The 13,712-nt window shown below is 63.4% G+C and overlaps 1 protein-coding gene across 1 annotated transcript in view; it reads right to left on the reverse strand.

Annotated features, from left to right (window-relative positions):
- The window catches only part of CHL1 (cell adhesion molecule L1 like), a 64,944-nt gene that overhangs the window by 26,618 nt on the left and 24,614 nt on the right, over positions 1 to 13,712 (reverse strand). Inside the window, exons 9-11 of the mRNA XM_039836824.1 lie at positions 13,621 to 13,709; positions 9,870 to 10,010; positions 9,466 to 9,577 (exon numbers count right to left, since the gene is read on the reverse strand). Of these exons, the coding sequence (XP_039692758.1) occupies positions 9,466 to 9,577; positions 9,870 to 10,010; positions 13,621 to 13,709 (342 nt within the window). The remainder of the gene's footprint in view (positions 1 to 9,465; positions 9,578 to 9,869; positions 10,011 to 13,620; positions 13,710 to 13,712) is intronic.

Here is a 13,712-nt window from a genome sequence, read left to right on the forward strand (position 1 = left end):
AAACGTTTTCAATCTGGAGGACATGCTCCCGCTTTAAACGTGGCCGGTGTCCAACCAAACGTCACGGCCCTGAACACGACCTCCGCTCCGAGGGCCACTGTCCCCGCCTTAAAGGACGCGTAACATCCAGGCTTCAGGAAGAAACGTGATCAAAATGGGTCAAGTGCGTGCTCTAAAACCTATTCGCCAGGTCAAGGAGCGTTTCAGAAGCCGTGCACGGGTCTGTCGTTTGTCACCGTCAGCTGTGGGGCGAGAATCTAAAAGCCAGACACTGGCCTGAAACATCTGAACGTGACCTCCGAGGAGCCGTCGAGAAAATGCAGCCCACCCCAGAGGGCATTCTCTAACTCTGTTTTTATCCTACAAATAACTGTAAGGACCCTACATACGAACAGCACATCTAATCGTGGCCACTATTTATTTAAAATTGCCAAAGACTCAGGGTTCTAGAGGACAGCCTGATGACAAGACCGAAATGTGACATTTTATGAGGAAACTTAGCGTCACCAAGAGAGCACTGTGTGGCGAGCCCCGGGGAGACACGGCCAGCCGGCAGGACGGGGTGTGGGGCACAGACGCCCGCCCCTCTGCAGCCACCAGCTTAACAAAGCCTGAGGGTGGGTGGACCAGGCGGAGAGCTGGGGGACAGTGGAAGGCAACGGAGGGACACCCAGCAGGTGGTGACTTCAGAGATAGCGGGGGGCTGCTTCAGCGGGGGGCGCACACTGCTTTCCCCAGGACTGGCATCCGCCCTCGAAGCCCCTGCCACCCTTCCCGGTGCCCCGGACCTCAGCGTCTGTCTTGCTCTGGGGTGCAACCACAGTGCAAACGCCAGGGGACCCGTCCTGACCCCTGACCCCCGGGACCCGTCCTGACCCCCACGCCAGCACCCCCGCTCTGACCCCCGCACTCTGGGGGGCGCGGCTCCGCGTTTGCTCCCAGAACTCAAGCGGGCTTCAGCTGTCCCGGGGGCAGCGTCCTGCCTCCCTCGGCCATGAAGGGAGCCGCCCCCGAGGGAAGGGAAGTCCAGCATTCGCCGCCTTCTTCGCAAGCAGAGGGGGGTCGGTGTTTGAAAGCGGGTCACTCTCTAAGCGGACGAGTCGAGCCAGCAGTGCTTGTGCAGGGGCTCGAACACCAGCGCTGGCAGAAGTGACCAGGGGACCCGTGTGCAGTGGGAGGGGGCCGCCTGCGACTCACCGAGGACGGTCACCCGGGTCTCCTCCGTGACGCTGTCCAGGGCGGTCTGTGCTGAACAGGCGTAGACGCCCTCGTCCTCCACAGTGACGTTGGACACGGTCAGGTTAGCTCCGTCCACGGTTACCCTGCAGGGGAGAAGCCGGCCGTGACGAGGACAGACACAGCCACGTGAAACAAACTCCTGCCAGAAGCGCGTGTCCCCATCCAGCGCCATCAGGGAACGACAATAATAATGATAATGATAATAATAATAGTAATGGTGACGATGGTGACGATGACGACGACGAGCACTTCGCGTGATGTGCGTTCCCTCCGAGGACGCCCCAGCTGGACGCTGAGGCCAAAGCACCGCCCACCGCGTCCGCGTCCGCGTCTGGTTGTTTCCGGCGACGCCTGGGTTAGTGACGACGGCCCGTGTCACCGGGTGTCTGGAGAGTGCACGGAACCAGCAGCGTCTGGGCCACACCCGGATGGCCCTCGTCCAGACGTCTCGGGAGCCATCACCGGGGTCGCAGGCAGCGTCCCGGGTGGCCCGCCAGCGTCCCCGAGCGCGTGCCTGGGGTGCAGCCGAGGACCTGCTTCCTCCCCGTGTCCCTCCGCACCGGCCGCACAGGGCGGGGTCTGCTCACGGGGACGCGGGCGTCCGTGACACTAGGTGGCAGAGACTAGCACTCTTTTCTTTTTTTGCCAATCACTTGGAAGTAGCTTTTATCATTTGCTCCATTTTTGCTGATTTTCAGCCTAGCTCACTACACGAAAACATTTTCTGCGAACGACCGCTTCTGCGGGGCCCGTGTGACGTTAACCTAACTGCGCGCGCGGCCGTGTTAGTGCGGTGCCACCGGATTCCAGACACGTTCCCGGCAGGTGGCTGTTTAGCTGAGAGAAACAGCGTCCTGTGCGGAGGCAGAGGGACCCTCCGTAAGTGGCGTCTGAACGTGACGCCGAGGAGCCGGACTGTGGGAGGCGCTGCGGGCTGCGGTGACACGGCTTCCTCGTTCACGGCCACAGCGGCCGGCTGCACAGCCCGAGGCGCAGGCCCGAGCCGCGTGCCCGTTCACGTGACCGGCGACCCCGTGGCCCCGCATCGGGGCGCACGCCGACCGTCCCCGCAGGGTCGGCCGGCTCCTCACACAGGGCGGGTCCTCGGTGTGGGGCTGACGTCGGCCACCGCGGGAACGTACCGAGATGTCACGTCCCGGCCCCGTCCAGGCCCCAAACCAGCGCTGTGGACGTGGGACGGAGCCGCCGCGTCGAACGCGAGCCGAGGGCGTCTGGCGCACGTCGACCCCGACGCGTGTGGGGGACGAGGACGCACTAGGACGCGTCCTCAGCGCCCGAGACAGCCCAGCACTTGTCCCTGACGCCAGGCTCGCGGCTCGTGACCAGTCTCTGCCCGGGGCGCCGTCACGCGCCCGTTCGGCGGTGCGTCAGTGGGTCCTCCTCACGAGCCACTTGTTCTCTGGCTCTGTCCCCAGCCCCCCGCCCTTCCCCTCCCTGTGCTCACCGGCTGGTGACCCCAAGACGCCCACCGTCACCGCACGTGCCTCGCGGCCTTTGCCGCCACGTCCGCCCGGGTCCGGAGGCCTCTCCCCATGTCTCCCCGAGCGTCTGCGCCGTGGCCGCGTCCCGCCGGAGGCTCGGTGACGGGCCACTTGTCCTCAGAGGCCTGAGCTTCGGGCTCCCTCCCCCAGTGGGACGTGCGGAGTCTAAGTCACCTCATCTGAAAACAGGGTGGCGGCGTGTCCTTTGTCCTCGGGAGCAGCAGACACGTGAAGCAGGTGACGAGTTTTGCATACGGAGCCCGGCGGGCCTGCGCTCAGGGACAGCCCACGTAACGTCGATGGCCCTGGCGTCCGTGCTGGGTCACACGGAGCCGTCTGTCACGGCATAGCGTGATGCCCCGAACGCCAACCCTCCTCGGGTTCTCGCCGAATGGAACGCGGTTTCACTTTCGCCCCTGCCTCTTCTGTCTTCCAGTGATTCCAGGACGGAGTTGTCCTCGGCTCCTGCCCCCACATCTCACACCCTCTCAACCACGAAACCCCTGTTCTGGCCTCTACAGTCTTCTCCCATCGGGACTGCGGCCCTTGCTCTGCCCATGGTCACCAACGGCCCCGCCACTTGTGCACATAGGCAAACGGGCTTCCCATCACGCCCCGGGCCCCTCCACTTCCTGACAGTTGGGTTCACCACAGTCAGCGGGTGGTCAACACCAGGAGCCCCGGGTAAACCCCGCCCTCGCTCGTAGAGGCGACGGGAGGTGCAGGACGGCGACGGGGACGGCATCCAGGGGCAGGGGTGCAACGGTCAGGGGGACCCCCCTCCACATGACAGGGAACGGGGGGGAGCGCAGGAGGAACCGTCACGTTACCCTCCGTATGCCCCTCGATCAGAAATCTGCCGTCTGCTGGGTAAAAGCTGCTGGTCGTCAGCGAGGGATGTGGGCACGGGGACCGGGAGCGTCAGCAGAAGGACTTGGCGACGCCCTCCCTGCCGTGTGCCCCTTCCCTGCCCCGGCCCGTCGCTCCCGCCTCCCCCACCCCAAGACCTCTGCTGCCCCTCCCCCCATTCCTTGCGGACCGAGAACTGGAAAAACATCCGTGTCACTTGCGGGGTCACTAAGGCAGCCAGAGGCACATCCGCGTGTCACCCAAGACTCCTACGGGAACTACGAAGCTGGGCCGCACAGGGTGCATCCCCCACAAGGCGCAGGTCTGCGAGTCTCTTCGTGGCTGGAGCCCTGAAGTCACACGGAAGTCCCCAGGACAGCAGTGACAAAGAGGGCGAGTGAGCAGTGAGCGGAGACACGGAGGTCTCACCCGGGGCCGACGACGTCTGCTGTGACGTGGCCTTCGAGGGGGCGACAGGGACTGTCCTCGCTCGGGGGCTGGTGGCGGCGTGGGCGCGGCCTGTCTGCCAGCTACACGTGCGGGGGAGGGGCGGGCGGGAACGAGGACGAGCCATGGCAGGGCCGGCGCTCTGCATGGTGGCAGTGCACACGTGCGCGCGCACACACGCGTGTGCGAACAGAGGCCAAGCAGGGAACAGAAACGAGACGGGGACACGAGCCACACGCAGGGCTGAGGAACGCGCGTCGGAGGCCGGGCCGGTCCGAGCGCTGTCTACGAGCCTGACGTGTCCACGCGTGAGACCTCGCGACGGAAAAGCACGTACGTTTTCTAACCAAACTACGTTATAAAATTTAACTTAAGCCGCTTGCCCAAGGCCACGGGGACAGCAGTGGGACCAGAGCCCGGGCCCAGCGCCCGGCCCCCTGCTCCACGCTGCCGCCGCCCCGGCTGAGGCCTGGGGTTTGCTCCTCCCGCCTGACGAGACACAAAGCACAGCTGCGTCTGTAACCCCGCTGGGTGCTGCTGGGGGAGACGCGCTGACCCCGCCCCGCGTGCGGCCAGAGGTCACGCCGGCCAGCGGCATGCGACGGCCCTCGGTCCTGCCCGCGCTTAACGCCTCGCGCCGGTCACTCGCGCTCCTTCCGCGTGTCCTGCGTCCTTCTGCAGAGGATGGAGGAGGCTGGAGGGCGCGGACTAGGCCGGCCTCGACACGCAGGCCCGTGACATCGAGCCCACGCATACACGAGCCCACGGACACGCAGCCCTCGGACACGCAGCCAGCGACACGCAGCCTGCGACACGCAGCCCGTGACACGCAACCAGTGGACCCGCACCGCTGCGGCTCTCCCGTGGGGGCTCCAGCGTGGTCCAGACCCTGCCCGGGACGCAGATGCAGGGCCGGGTGTGGCTGGCAGGGGCGGCCGCGGTTTCCGGACGCCCGCGTCACACCTGAGTGCCCTGTGACTGAGAACCCGGCGGTCCACGAGCGGCCCCTCTCGGCCCCACCCCCAGCCCGTCCAATGAGTCTGTGAGCCCCCTGGATACGCACGCCTCAGACTCCTGGGGTGACGTCTGTGTCACACCCCGACGGGAGGGTACGTGTAACGTGGCAAACCAGTCACGAAACAAGGAGAGGCACACGGGAGAGAGAGGCGCGACGCGCAGGCCTGGGGCCTTTTCGGTGTTGCCTTCGAGACCGAAAGCGATCGACCGATTTCTTCACTCCGTGTCGGGGCTCTTATACCTGCTTTTCGTCGCAGGCACCGACCCACCTGCCGTCGTCCGTGCCGTTGGTTTCAAAGGCCTCACCGCCTTTACTCCAGGTCAGCTTCAGACTGTGCTTCAAATGTGAGTCGCACTGGCTCTCACAGTACAACTCGAGCGTGTGTGACTTGGGGACGCGCGGGCTCGTAGGAGAAATTCGAAGTTTCGTGGCATCTGTTTTTACCAAACAAAGACACTGGTTAGGACACAGGGCACAGCCCATCTTGCTATCGAATGTCTGCAGTTTAACCAGCCACAGCCGTCAACTTAACAGTCAAACCTCACGCCGTGCTGGTCACCCCGGGACCCTGATGTCACCTACCATTACTAGCTCCTTTCCGTTCCGGCCCAGACAGCTAAGGCATGAGGGGCAGCAGTAATTAACAGCCCAGCAACTCCCCTCACTATGTTCTGGGCTCAGGGGGTCAGGATCATGGGAGGGAGCGAATGCCTCAAGGTGTTGCAAACAGCGCGGTTTCTCCTGGTCCTGCTTTGGGACGTGTGATCACGGCACCGTCAACAAAAAAAGGGAAGGCGGCTGACTTCCTGTGAGCACGTCTGTCTAACTGAGAACCCCGTGGCGAAGGGGAGCCCCGGTGCAGACGCCTTGCCCCCGGGGGGAGGGATGGCGGTGAGCCGTGGACGGAGGGGCTGGCCCGTCACGCTCCGTGGCCGAGCCCGGCGCCTGCAGGGCAGCTACACACAGCGGGCGCTCAGGACATATCTGCCGACTTTCCCGTTGAGCGAGGGGCGGTGAGCGATGTCCGGAGCAGAGGGACAGCCACACGCCAAGCCAGACCGGGCACCACGGCTGTGTGATGAGTGAGTGCGTCCCCACGGCTGTTACGAATGCGAAGCGCTCACTCTGAAAGGCCTCGGGGGAGGGACACACACTTCACCCCGGGGACGCAGCTGGTGGCTCTGTGACCCTCTCGGAGGCCACCTCCCACAGGCTGACCTCCAGTGCCACGGTTATGCACTAGTGGGCACCATCTACCTGTTACTGAGGGATCCGATCGAAAACAGAGCGCCAATAAAATTGACCGGCTGGTAGCCCAGGCACACAATGGAGGAGTCATCATCACGCTGAATTAATTTAGTGAATTACTAAGCATCCTACTCCTAATTCTAAATTTAGAGCCAGAAATCCACTTAGCAATAACACCACGTAACGGCACCTGCTGTGGTCACCAAAAAAGGACTCTGCTAAGACGTAGAGTCAACGACAATAACAATTCTGTGACTGTTAATATGTCCACCTGACAGACAAAGTAATTTAAAGCTAAAAAGAAATTAAGGAATGACACCGAAGTCCGCTAACTGGTAAGAAGCTGAGCCGGGATTTGAACCCGTCTGGCGGGGACCGAAGCTCACGCTCCCCATCACTGCCGCCCACTCAGTTCCGGCTCGACGGGCCTCGTGAATGTGCGAAACCCGGCTCCTCACGGATACGACCCCTGTGTGGTCCCTACACGTAAAGTGGACGTTACAGTGGACAGGACTTGACCAGGCTCGTGAACTCGAGCATCTTGGAGACTAGTGGCTTCCAGGCCGCTGTGGGCACCGGAGGGGACGTTGGCTTCCGGGAGACGCGCTGGGCTCCCGGCCCCACCCTTGCGGGCTCTGAGCCGGGCTGAGCTGCTCTGCTCTGAGGTCGGCTGGCCCTGTGGAGTGTAAGAGAATCACCCCCGCGGACTTCGAAAGGGCGGGGGAGAAGCAGGCGTCGGAGGGGAGCACGCGGTGCTTTAGAGGTGCAGCCACGGGGGCGGCGTGGGGTACAGGAAGAAGCGGACACCACGGACACCACGGGACGGGAGGGAGGGAGGAGGAGGGGCCCGAGCGGATGCGGACGTGAGCTGCGGCCGTGACACGGGGACCCGACCCCCACAAGGCCGCGGGCCCCCCTGCTGCTTCCCTGCAGAGGACTCTGAGCGAGGTCAAAACCGGGACTTCAGTGAAGCCCGGGAGACGATTCGCGGCTTCCCGGGACTGTTCCGAAGAGGGAAAAGGCACCAAGCCGTGCCCGATTCTGAGGACGGAGGCCCCAACTGCCACCCTGTCACGCCCCGGGCAAGCTTAGCGCCTGCAATTCCTTGGGAATTTTTCAGCTCAAAGGGTGATGACTGGTGACGTTCCCTTGCATTGGTCATTGTAATAAAGTACAGTCATGGAAATATCCAGACGGGCATTCTCAGACCCCGCCGGCCCCCCAGACCACCCCGCGTCCTCGTGAAACTGCGCCAGGCCACTCGGGGACACAGCCCCGCACCCACAGGGGACGCGCTGGGGGCGGAGGAGGGGCCCCCGCGCGTCGTCTAGCGGGACGAGGGCCCCGTGAAGCAGCAACGCGGGCGAATTACTTCGGACGTCCAGGCTGGCGGTGACCGCGGTTTTCCCTTTGGCGTTCTCTACCCAGCACGAGTAGGCGCCGGCGTCGTCCTGTGAGGCCGCGTGGATCTGCAGGGTGCCGTTCCTGTGGGTGCGGTACCGGCCGCCCTCCAGAGGCTGCGCCTCGTCCGCCTTCTGCCTGTGGGGGGAGCAGAGGTCTGCGTGGGCGCGGGTCGGACACGGCCGCTGTCGCTCGGGCTTACGCCCCTCCAGGAGCTTAGAGACCTCGCACAGTGCCCAGGGGCCCGCAGTTCCCCAGACGGGTCACAGGCGTGTGCCTCGCCCGCCTCGCCCGCCCCAGCTGCCCGAGCCTGCTGTGCTCCTCACGGCCATCAGTGCATTTCTGCACCTGTCCTCAGAGCTTTAAGAAACACCTGGCTTATCGATGGCGAACCTTCTGCTGAGGACCAATCCGGGCATCCGTGGGGAGCCGGGACCTCCGGCCCCTGCTGTCCTGGGAGGACGGGCCACTCGGAATGCCAGGGGCCAGGACATCCTCCCGTGCTGGGGACGTGGCCGTGTCTGCCCTGACCGGCCCCGAGTCACATTCTTCTGCATTTATCCTTCTCCCAAGCACCTGCTGCCACAGCTGGAGTCACCGCGCCCTTTGGGACCAGCAGCTGTGGGAGCTGAAATTCCCCAGGGCAGATTCTGGCCACTGCCCACACGGCACTGAGGCCAGCGAGGTGGTTCCGTGTCCCAGGGGCAAAATGTCACCCTTCTCCCGTTTAGAAGGAAGAATTTCAGCTCGCTGCCAGTGTTCACGTAACGTCACGCGTAGGAACGCCACGTTTTCTAAGACTTGGCATTTTCGGTGATGGAGAATTACTACGTTTTGTAAATGGAAACGCCACCACTAAAAACAGAACGCTATCCAGGGAATGACGTCATCTGTCTCCAAAGACTATCCATACACTAGAGCAAGGTGGGAATAGCAATGCGGGCGAGACGCTTCGTGGCAGACTTTGGGGTGAGGGTGGCACTGCGGTCCCTGAGTTATCTTGGGGTGAATGCTGCAGCCGCAAACACCGCCAGCAATTATTCTCAGGGCCAAAGGGAAATGGGTTGGGGGGGTACCAAACAAATCTCAGTAACCAAGAGAAATCATATTTTAACAGCGCATTTTAAAAAATGAAAAATACTGCACTAAAGTCCACGGTGAACAACACGTCCAAATCTTCGATGGGCGGGAGCCGACGCTGCGCTTGTGTGACCCTGCCTGGCTCGCGCCCCGGCCCTAGCCCTGCAGGTGGCGGCAGAATTACCGAGGGACAGTTACCCCACGCGTGTCCAGTGAAGGGACAAGCGTGGCAGACCCCCACGACGACGTGTCCGGGCTTACCGCACCGTCAATAGAAGGAAACTAAATTGAAAACACGTGTTGGGTGGTTTTCACGTCTGTGAATGGAATGAAACACAGACTTAGGGACTACCTGGACGCCACCCCAAAGGACCACGATAAAACCACACGTGACCTTCGACAGTCCCGCCGTGAAAGGCCGGCTCTGTCTGTAAACTCGCCGTCCCGATCCCTTCGACGCTCGGCCTCCCCCGTGAGCAGGAACGGCTGTGCGCTGCCCTCACGCGACGGAACCCACAGCCCCGCGGGCCCGGGAGGGGCAGGCGGGTGGCTCTGCTCCTCGGTCCTTGGAGGCGGTGGGTCCACGGAGCCCACGGAGCCCGTGCAGCCCATTGAAGGATGGACGAGGAAACGGGGGGCCTTCTGCACAGACGCCCTCTTACGAAGACCCTTCCGGCTTACCAGGACACGGTGGCCTCGGGCGAGGCGAAGAACTTGCAGTGTAGTGACACGCTGGCCCCGGCCACGGCGGCATACGTCACGTCATCTTCCGTTTGTATCAGCGGACGGACATCTGTTAGAAAGTCACAGTTCCAAACTTTTCATGTAAGAAATAACACGTGCCACGCGAAACAGCCCGCGCCCATGCAGGTCAATGTCAAGGGGATGGGAAGGAGCTGAAGTCACAGTCCTCGCTGGGTAAAGCATCCACAGCCGGCGCGTTCTCGAAAGGTCAGTTTCAGTATAGAGTCCCAGGCCTGAGCGTAAGGTGACCGTGCCCCGAGTCTCCCCGTGCTTCCTGTGCCAGGCTCGGCGTGGCCGTGAGCGTGGCCCCGGACGCCGCCGCCGGACACGTGGGCACTCACCTACGACATCGACGTTGGCGCTGGCCAGGATGGTCCCGTGCACGTTCGCGGCTTCGCACTGGTACACGGCCGTGTGGTTGGGCTGCAGGTTGGTGAAGCTGACCTCGCTGGGGGAGATGATGTCCCCGGCAAACGGGCTTTCTGCCAGGGGTCAAAGGGCGGCGGTTCGATCAAGCACGGCACGTACTCGCGCGCCCCGCATTAGACGTGCGCACAGTGTTTATATCTGAAGACCAGTTTAGGGTGAAGAATAGGTCGCAGAAGCCAATTCTTCACAATTTTTCAACATCAGCCACGGATTTTTATTTACAGGTCAGTCCTCCTCCCTTCGAATGAATACTTATTGCCGAAGCACCCGCGGCCTGGGCCCACTGCCTGTCCCCGCCACACCCGTGAGGATCCCTGGCTTCTGTTCGGGTCGCTATGACCCGAGTCACTTCTCCTGTAAAGCGCGGCCCCGACACCGCCCAGCGTGACTCATGCCCGACCCCGCGTCACGGCCACCGCTGCCCAACACCGTCCCTCTGCTCCACGATCAGGCGTCCTGTTCGCTGCTCACCCCTCCAGGTACCAGCCTCGTTTCGCCTCGAGAAGCTTAGAAAACAGGCCAGGTTTTCTGCTTTTTGGTGAGAAACCCCACACCTCTCACGAGCAGGTGTAGTTCTGGACGGAGCTTTTGCTAACACTGCTGGTGCCTTCGTCAGGGCCCCGAGGAGCCTGCGGCACGCGTGTCATGTCGCTGGCTGCCCTGTGGCGCTAGCAGGGCCACCGTGGAGGGGAAGGGACTGCAGAGCCGAGGGCGCAGCCACTGGGCTGCCTCACTCCGGACCCTCAAGCCCCGCCCTCGCGGGCACACTGTGCGTGGCCGCGGACAGGACAACGCACTCGCTGGGACCGCGGGGGTAGGGGCGCACGTCAGCATTTAGTTTGAATGACCTGTGGCCCCCTTTTCCCCGTCACACAGAGCAGTGACGATGCTCAGGTCTGGGTACAGAAAACGCTGGACGTTACGTATTAAAACAAGGCTTTCTCATCCTCCCTCCCCTCCGAGTCAGACGTGAGCACGCGTTGCACGTGACTGTGAGCTCCATGGGGGGCAGCCCTGCCCGTGCATTGCGTCCTGTGTCCCCAGCGCCCGAAGAGAAGCCGTCACCGCCATGGCATCCGGGGAATACTCCCGGAGTGACTGAGGACGTTCACGTGGGTGGCATTTCACCCCTGGAGGGGTCCCGTGGCACACAGAATAACGGTCCCCAAAGACGTCCACGCTCTAATCTCTGCAATGTGGGGAGATGTCCCTGCACATGGCAAACGGGACTTCGCGGGCGTGATGAAGGTTAAGGACCTTGAGATGCGGGATTACCCTGGACCACCCCACTGTCCAGGTGGGCCTGGGGTCATCATAGCTTAAACTGAGAGAACGTCCTGGCCGCGGCCACCCAGAGCAGGTGTGACGTGGGGGACAGCCGGGAAGCAGAGGGCTGAGGAGCTGCCGGTGTGAGGACAAGGAAGGGGAACTCCCGGGGCCAGAGGGGACAGGAGAGAATCCCGCAGCCTCCCCCAGGGCCTGCTCCAGAAAGGGACACAGCACCACCGACACCTCGATTAGTCCGGGAGGCTTGAGCTGGGCTGCTAACCTGCAGACCCATAAAATAATAAACGCACGCAGTTTTAAGCCACGAAATCGGCAGTGACGTGTCATGGCAGCAGCAGAAACCAGTACAGTCCTGCAGGCGCCTGCTCAGGGTCAGCGAGATGAGGCTGCTCCGGAGCCCTTAGCACCGCCGAGGACCGCGGCTGACCTGGTCGGGCTCTCCGGCGCCCTACTGCTCCGGCCCAGCTGCACACCTGCCGGCCGTCCACACTCACCCTGGCCTTCCTCACCGTCCACCCCGTCGGCTCTGCACTGGGAGCAGGCCCCGGCCCGACGCCTTGCCACCACAGCCCAGCCATGGCCCAGGGAGCCACGCACCATATTCTCTACTCAGAGGCCAGGACGCCCTGCTGCCCATGAGTCAGCTCGGCCCCCTGGGCTGAGCGTCCTCCATGGGCTGCCTGCAGCACTCACCATACGTCCCAGGCACCACTGGGCTCCTGCCTTTGCCTGAGAGGCCCTGGCCCCACCCTCTCCCCCACCGGGCCTCAGCCCCTGGGGACTCTGCTTTCTCTCCGCTCTCCAAGATCCTGAGCCCTGGCACCGGGACCCCTCACCCCGACAGCCCTTCCGCAGACACCCGCAGGGGGGTCTGCACCCCGCCGCAGGCCTCTGCCTGGAGCGACGTCCTCGGGCCTTCCTGAAGCCGTTTAGAATGAAGCAGCCCCCTGCTCTCCAGGGCTTGTCGCCCACCAGCACCCACGGCTGTGGCTGGTCTGTCCCCGGCCTGTCCGTCCCCACGGGGACTGTCCACTCCACTCACTGCTCCCTCCCGGCCGATCGGGCCAGGGGTGTGTCTGCAATGACACGTGGGTAAACACCACCCAGGGAGGCCTGGGCTGCCGGTGTGGATTACCCTGCGTCCTTTACAAGGCTCATCTGCAGATTCGAAGCGTCTGCAAACTCCCGGTGAACAGCCCGGCGCCTCCCAACAGGAGGGGTCTCTGCGTTTCAGAGGTGACGCACCCCGTTCTTGGGCCCTTGGCATTCTTTACAAGCATTGCTTCCTCTCCCTGAGTCACCTGCGGCCTCATTTTTTATTTCTCGTCCCGTCCTCTGCGGGCACGAGGAAAAAGTCTCAGATTTGAGGATGTCGAGGAGCGTGAGGCGTGACCCTGGCGGTGTGCCCTTCCATCCACTGGAGCCCCAGGGGACGGTGAGACTGCACCGCGTCACGGGTGACACAGACTGTAAGAGGGTCACATGGGCGGTGAGTGGCCGGCCCGGGGTCCGCGAACCACCGTCCAGCAGACGTGCTGCTGTGCTCGCTGGTCAAGTGTTCTCAGCCCGTCACGGCCGACTGCCATTGGCTCCGTTCCACAGGGAAAATCTAAAGCTCCGGGAGACTTGGTGAACGGCTCAAGGTCACACGGCCAGGTAGCTGCCCAGCCAGGGGGACCCCGGTCTGTGGGCCAGCAGGAGGCCCACCCTGACCCAGCCGGTCCCCGGGCAGAGGAGACTAATGCCGTGGACTCGAAACTGAGCCGAGCTGTCGAGGAACGGAGTGCATCTGCCCCTACAGTAACGACAGAGCTTTAGGCTGCACCCAGGGCTTCTGGGGCTCCCTGCAGAGCGGGCATAGTGGGGAGAACAGGCGTCAGCCCTGGCCGGTCCCCACCTGTCCCCGCCCAGCCCTGTGCAGAGCCCCCGAGGCGGCCAGTCTCTGTCCTGGAGCCTGGCACAGCACGGGGCAGGCAGGGGCAGGGACACAGGCCCGCGTGTCTCAGCATTTCCACGTCGTGGAGGCCACACGGCTGGAGGTGGCCACCGCCCCGCAGAGCGTCCCGGGCAGGGGCGGCTGCCTGCTCGGAGGGAGACACCCCCAGCCTGCTCCCAGCCAGGACGACCCTACTGCTTCCTCGTGGGGGCGGCGACAGCCCCCTGGCTCTCCTCCATGGACACGCCCTCTGTTGCATTCAGTTTTCTTAGTTTTTACGTATAATTAACGCAGCGACCGACCAGAGCAAACGCGTGGAAAAGCCACGAATCCCAGCGGACATGCCGCGGCTTAGAAACAGCCCTGCCCAGCTCCCCACGCGGCCACAGGGCGGGCCTGACCTCTGACCCGCCCCCTCCCGCCCCCCGCGCCCCACTCACTGTCCAGCGGGGCGCCGTTGACCGTCCAGCGCACGGCGGGCTCGGGCTCCCCCTCCGCCTCGCACAGCAGGATGCCGCTGCTGCCGCTGCTG

The sequence above is a fragment of the Pteropus medius genome, unplaced genomic scaffold (genome assembly GCF_902729225.1).
Source record: "Pteropus medius unplaced genomic scaffold, Ma_sr-lr_union100, whole genome shotgun sequence".
NCBI lineage: Eukaryota > Metazoa > Chordata > Mammalia > Chiroptera > Pteropodidae > Pteropus > Pteropus medius.